The sequence below is a fragment of the Euleptes europaea genome, chromosome 2 (assembly GCF_029931775.1).
Source record: "Euleptes europaea isolate rEulEur1 chromosome 2, rEulEur1.hap1, whole genome shotgun sequence".
Lineage (NCBI taxonomy): Eukaryota > Metazoa > Chordata > Lepidosauria > Squamata > Sphaerodactylidae > Euleptes > Euleptes europaea.
In genome coordinates, this window is record NC_079313.1 from 131,825,939 (window position 1) to 131,831,195 (window position 5,257).

The following is a 5,257-nucleotide window of genomic DNA, read 5'->3' on the forward strand; positions in this document are numbered from 1 at the left end:
CAACAACAACAAAAATGCTTTTTTCCTTTTAAAATCAGAAGCTTTTAAACTCTTTTTATTCTGCAGCTCTTTCAGCACGAGTGGAACAATTAAACTATTCTGCATTTAAATAATCCCACTTAATTCCATTTCCATGGCTTTGAGCCAGAATTAATAAATGTTTATCTGATCATCATGATTCATTTTAAAACTAAACCTGTTCTTCAGGGGGAAAGAAGAGAACCTTTTCTGGTACCCAGAAAATATTGACAATGAAAATTGACAGATTCTTTCTCTTTTGCACTGAAGGATCTGATATACCCCCCCCCCCGTTTTTTTGTTTCATTTTAATGCTCCTTTTGGAAGGGCAGGAGGGGCAGACGACCCGCCACGCCATAAACTAGCCTTCCGAAAAATAAAACTAAGAAATTAATATGGAAATGAGAAGAAACCAATTTGAAGCCATATGTCTTTCTGAATGAGGGTTAATCACAGATTCCCTTTTGCAAACATGCAAGAAAAAAAGGGCTTCTTGGGAGGAAGGAAAAAAAGTGTATTAATTAAAATTAAACGCTGGAGACAAGCAGGTTTTGGAGGCGACGCAAGCCCTTTTCGAATTAGCATAACATTCGCGACAGCCCTGGAAATTGGTTTAATAACCTTAAATAGTTACAACCCCCCTTCCCCGTTCCTAAAGTAAATAGCCCTGGACAGATACAGCCTCCGAGGCTCTTATTGTACCAATTTGCGTGGTCGCTCTGACATTGAATAGCGGGATTTCTCCTACTGGAACAGAACACGTCTCTATTATCGCGGTCCTGGAAGCGCCAGAAAATCCCTTCCAAACCCAAACACCAGCTGCAAAAAAAAGAGAAGGGTTCATTTCGTGATAACACACATTGCCGACGTTGATACCAGGAAGACACAAACGGTCTGATAAGTAAGGCAGCCAGATCAGAAGACCTTGTATTTAAAAGGACGTGCAAACCTATACACAAACCCATTGAGCCAGTTCAAAAGGCTGCAGTCTTTAGATTTTTTTTTTAAAAAAAAACATGCGCCGTACAAGCATTGATCTCTGACTTCACTGGGTCTATGCTTGTGTCCACTACGCAACCAATATTCAACTGGTTTCAGGATTGCATTCTTGCAGAGAGATTCAGGGACCAGTCCCGTTATATAAACTGGTTTCAGTCCATTTCAGAGGGTAGCCATGCTGGTCTGCAGAAGAAGCTCGATTTGAGACCAGCAGCACTTGACCCGATCGAGCTTCAGAAGTTCATACTCTGAAAATCTTGTTGATCTCCAAGGTAGCTACTGGACTCTAATCTAGCTGGTTTCGGTTAAAGACTCCAACCCTAAAAATGCTCATGTGGAAGCAAACTCCCCTGGATTCAACGTGACTTTACTTTAAAGTAAACTTGCATCGGCTTGGGGTGTAGAGGCTCTAAATTGAACTAGGGCTTGGAGATAAGCTACCCAAAAAAACTGATATCATTTTTTGATAAAGTGACGGTAGACAGCAGAGCCGCTAGCGAATACTGACTTCGTACTGCAAACCAGGATGAGGCCCAGGAACCCATCCCATGTGCCCGTTCCATCCAGCGAAAAACACCCGTCACTAGTGCGAGAATGTAAGCATCTGCATACCAAACTGCCCAGTCTTTTACTTCTTCTCATGACCCTTGAGATTACAACCTTCATCATTATGCGACACCCTGTGAATCATTTTTCAGGTGCAAATCCATTTCCTTCTCCGCCTGCCACGTGGGCCAAAAAAATCTTCTTCCCAAATCCACTAAGTGAAAAACCTACCTGCTTCACTCTGAATGGCACGAGAAATTGTTCTCACTCATAATCTGCCTTTCCCAAAGCTCATTTTTCCATTACCCTGAAACAACATGCATTTCAATGGTCTTATGCTGGCTTTTGGGGGACCTGGTCGTCTGTATTGCTGTGGCTACAGATTGGTAAGCAAACGCATCTTTCACACCAAGATGCTTCCTGTATTTACTAAGAAACCATTTCAGTTTACCATTTCATGCTCAGAAGCAATTTCCAATGATCTCAGTGGGATTTACTTCTGCATAAACATTAATAGCATCCAGCTGCCTTCGGGGCAGGGTATCAAAATTTACAGGTTCATTTCCCCCCAAATCTCTCCCATCCCAAAGCAAAACTAAGTTTCTTCTAATAAACCGCCACCTGAATCAGTGAGTCTTATTGCCCTATGAATATGGGCCAAAAAAGGCAAGCCCCATTCCAGTCAAAAGTGAGACCACGTAAGTCAATGGGACTTACCCTCAAGAAAATGCAGTGTTAATTTTTCATTGATTTCAGTGAAGAAACTGACTCTCCCTTTTAACTCCTACTAAAATCAATGGGATTAAAAAGTCCTTAATTTTGGCTGAGTGAGACCCAAAGCACTTAAGACTCGTTCAGTCTGTCGCTTTGAAAGCGATGCCTCTTTTTAGGAGAAATTTGCTTTCTGAACTGGCCTTCCGAGAGATTTAGGACAGAAACCGAGCCATCCGATGTTTTTTTTTTATTATTTATTATAAATACATATAAATACTCCGAAGGAGTTTTAAATTTGTTTATCAAGATGCATGACTAACTTTGGAAATTTGTTGAACCAAAGTTGAGAAACAGAGAGAAAGAGAGAGAGAGAGAGAGAGAGAGAGAGAGAGAGCGCAACAATGGAAAGACTGAAGTCAAATCCAAAATTTAAAACTATGTATAAATAAGTTAATCAATCTGATTATAAAAATGTCAGAACATGACTTCTTGATTTTACTATCCATTATAAAGTTTGGAGCACAACAGTAGCTTTCAGAAGACAGTCAATGCAGGTGATTTTTTCCTAATTTCTTACCATTGTAATCCTTTCACCAATTTGTTACAAAATCAGCTGTATCAACGTTCATATGCTGAGCAAAACGGAGAGCTGTGATGACTTCTAGATACAAGGAATCGTATTCTGTACTGTAGCAAAAGGGCAATTCACGTAAAGCTGCCTTTTTGTTTTTGAAAAAAAGAATTCATGAAGGCCGTAAAGATTTAATTTCAGATTCGGTATTTAAATCCTGCAGCGTATCTGTCTAATTGGGAATTTGGGGTAGTAACTTTTTTTTGTATAGTTAGTGGGACTTGTTGAAAGCAATACTGACATTTGATGCCCGTTGCTAAGAAACCTGTAATTTAAAAAAAGAAGCGTTTTCACAAACCGTGCTCACTCCCTCTCCCAAAATGAGTGACCAGGTGACATTTGAATGTTGGATTGTTGCTATTCTGCCATTTGTGAGATAGCCTGCGGGGAAAACCAGCCACTGAAATAATTCTGCATTCCTTAAACAATTGCATAGCTTGTACCCAAACCCATTTCTTCCAAAGGGAGAATCGGCTGAATCTTCCTTTCCCAAACCTCCCCCCTTATTTTCTCTCTCTCTCTCTACACAAATATGTGTCCAAACTGGCTTGAAAGCATCTCAACATGAGAACGGGGTGGGAAAAGAGGATGCTCAAAATTAATCCGTGGCAGAACCGGAAGAAGACTGTAACATAAAATACGGAGGGTGCGAAAAATGAAACATCTTCAGGTAGGGTTGCCAACTCCGGGTTGGGAAATACCTGGAGATTTGAGGGCGGCGCCAGGGAGAATGGGGTTTAGGGCGGGGAGGGACCTCAGAAGGGTGTACCGCCACGCAGCCCGCCTTCCAAAATAGCCATCGTCTTCAGGGGAAGAACAACCAATGTTTCAAATAAACAAGCAAGCAATGCACGGAGTCTGGAGCGCAGTTACAATCCCAGGAGTTCCCCAGCTCCCGCCTGGAGGTTGGCAACCCTAACAGAAAGTTTCCGCAAAGGGAACAAGCAGCGGGGGGGGGGACGGAGAGAGGAACAGAATGTAGGGCAGAAAAAGACGAGAATGTGAAGATCTGGGGTGGTGGCGGGGGGGATAATTGGTTGAAAACACAAAAATATTAAGGGGTGGTGGTGGAGATCCGCAAGTGATGGTCCGAAGGCGGGACGGAGGGCCACGTCTTTCATAGGATCGTCAAGTCGGAGGGGACCCCCCGAGGTCATCTAGTCCGACCCCCTTCGCCAAGGACGAAGCTCCCCCCCGCCCCCCGCTCAAGGCTTGTCGCTGCAATGTTTGCAGAGGCCGGCGGCGGCGCCCTTGTCGGGGCAGGCGGGCAAGGCGGCGCCGGCGAAGGGGTAGAGGGCGGCCGGCTGGCCGAAGGGGGCGAGGCCGGCGGGCAGGGGGTTGGCGAGGGCCTGGCCCTGGTTGAGGTAGGCCACCAGGCGCCGCATCTCGTCCAGGGCCTGGGCCTGCATGAGGATGTAGTTCTTGGCCAGCAGGAGGGTGGCGATCTTGGAGAGCTTGCGCACCGACGGGCTGTGGGCGTAGGGGATGACGGCGCGCAGCCCGTCCAGGGCGTCGTTGAGGTCGTGCATGCGCCGCCGCTCGCGGGCGTTGATGCTCAGGCGCAGCGAGCGCGGCTCCTTGGCCGCCTTGGCCCCCAAAGGGCCGCCCTGGCGCCGGGGGTCGCGCCCCGAGGGCCCGCCGCCGAGGCCGCCGGCCGTGCGCGCCCCCTCGAAGGCGTCGTCGTCGTCGTCGTCGTCGCTCCGCTCGCCGCCGCTGCTCTCGGCCGCCTTGCCCAGGCCGGCCCCGGCGGGGAAGGGGGCCCGCGGCGCCTCGCCCCCGCCCCCGCCGCCGCCGCCCCCCCCGTAGGCGGCGAAGGCCGTGTGGCCGTAGCCCTGCGCCAGGGCCAGGTACGAGCCGCCGCCCAGGGCCTTCAGCTCGGCCATGCCGGCCGGCCCCGCCAGGTCGGCCAAGAGCGGCTGCGGCGGCGGCGCGCCGGGGCCCGCGCTCATGGGGCCGAGCTCCGGCTGGGGCCCTTCGGACGGAGCCCCGGCGAGGCGGCGGGTCAGGGCCTGCAGCCCGGCTGGGGCCCTTCGGACGGCGCGGAGCCCCGGCGAGGCGGCGGGTCAGGGCTTGGAGCCGGGCTCGGCCCCTTGGCCGGGCGTCGGTGCGCCTGGACGGCGGGGGCGCTCGGCCGGCCGCCCTTCGCCCGGCTCTCCGGGCCGGCCGCCTCCCTCGAGGTCTTGGCCGGGACCCGGCGGCGCGCTGGCCCCTGCCTCCGCCCGTCCGGGAACCGCGCCTCCCGTCCGCGGCGCCTCCCCGGCGCGGCTGGCTTCCCTCGTCGGTCCGGAATGGGGGGGGGGAGGCGAAGGGGGGGCGGCCGCTCCGCTGGGCTTCCCTCCCGCCTCGGGT

At 50.7% G+C, this 5,257-nt stretch overlaps 1 protein-coding gene across 1 annotated transcript; it reads right to left on the bottom strand.

The window, feature by feature from the left end:
* Window positions 1-4,113: 4,113 nt before the first annotated feature.
* BHLHE23 (basic helix-loop-helix family member e23) lies at window positions 4,114-4,791 on the bottom strand. The gene has a single exon (XM_056845471.1). The coding sequence runs from the start codon at window positions 4,789-4,791 to the stop codon at window positions 4,114-4,116; it is 678 nt and encodes a 225-aa protein (XP_056701449.1).
* Window positions 4,792-5,257: the final 466 nt, after the last annotated feature.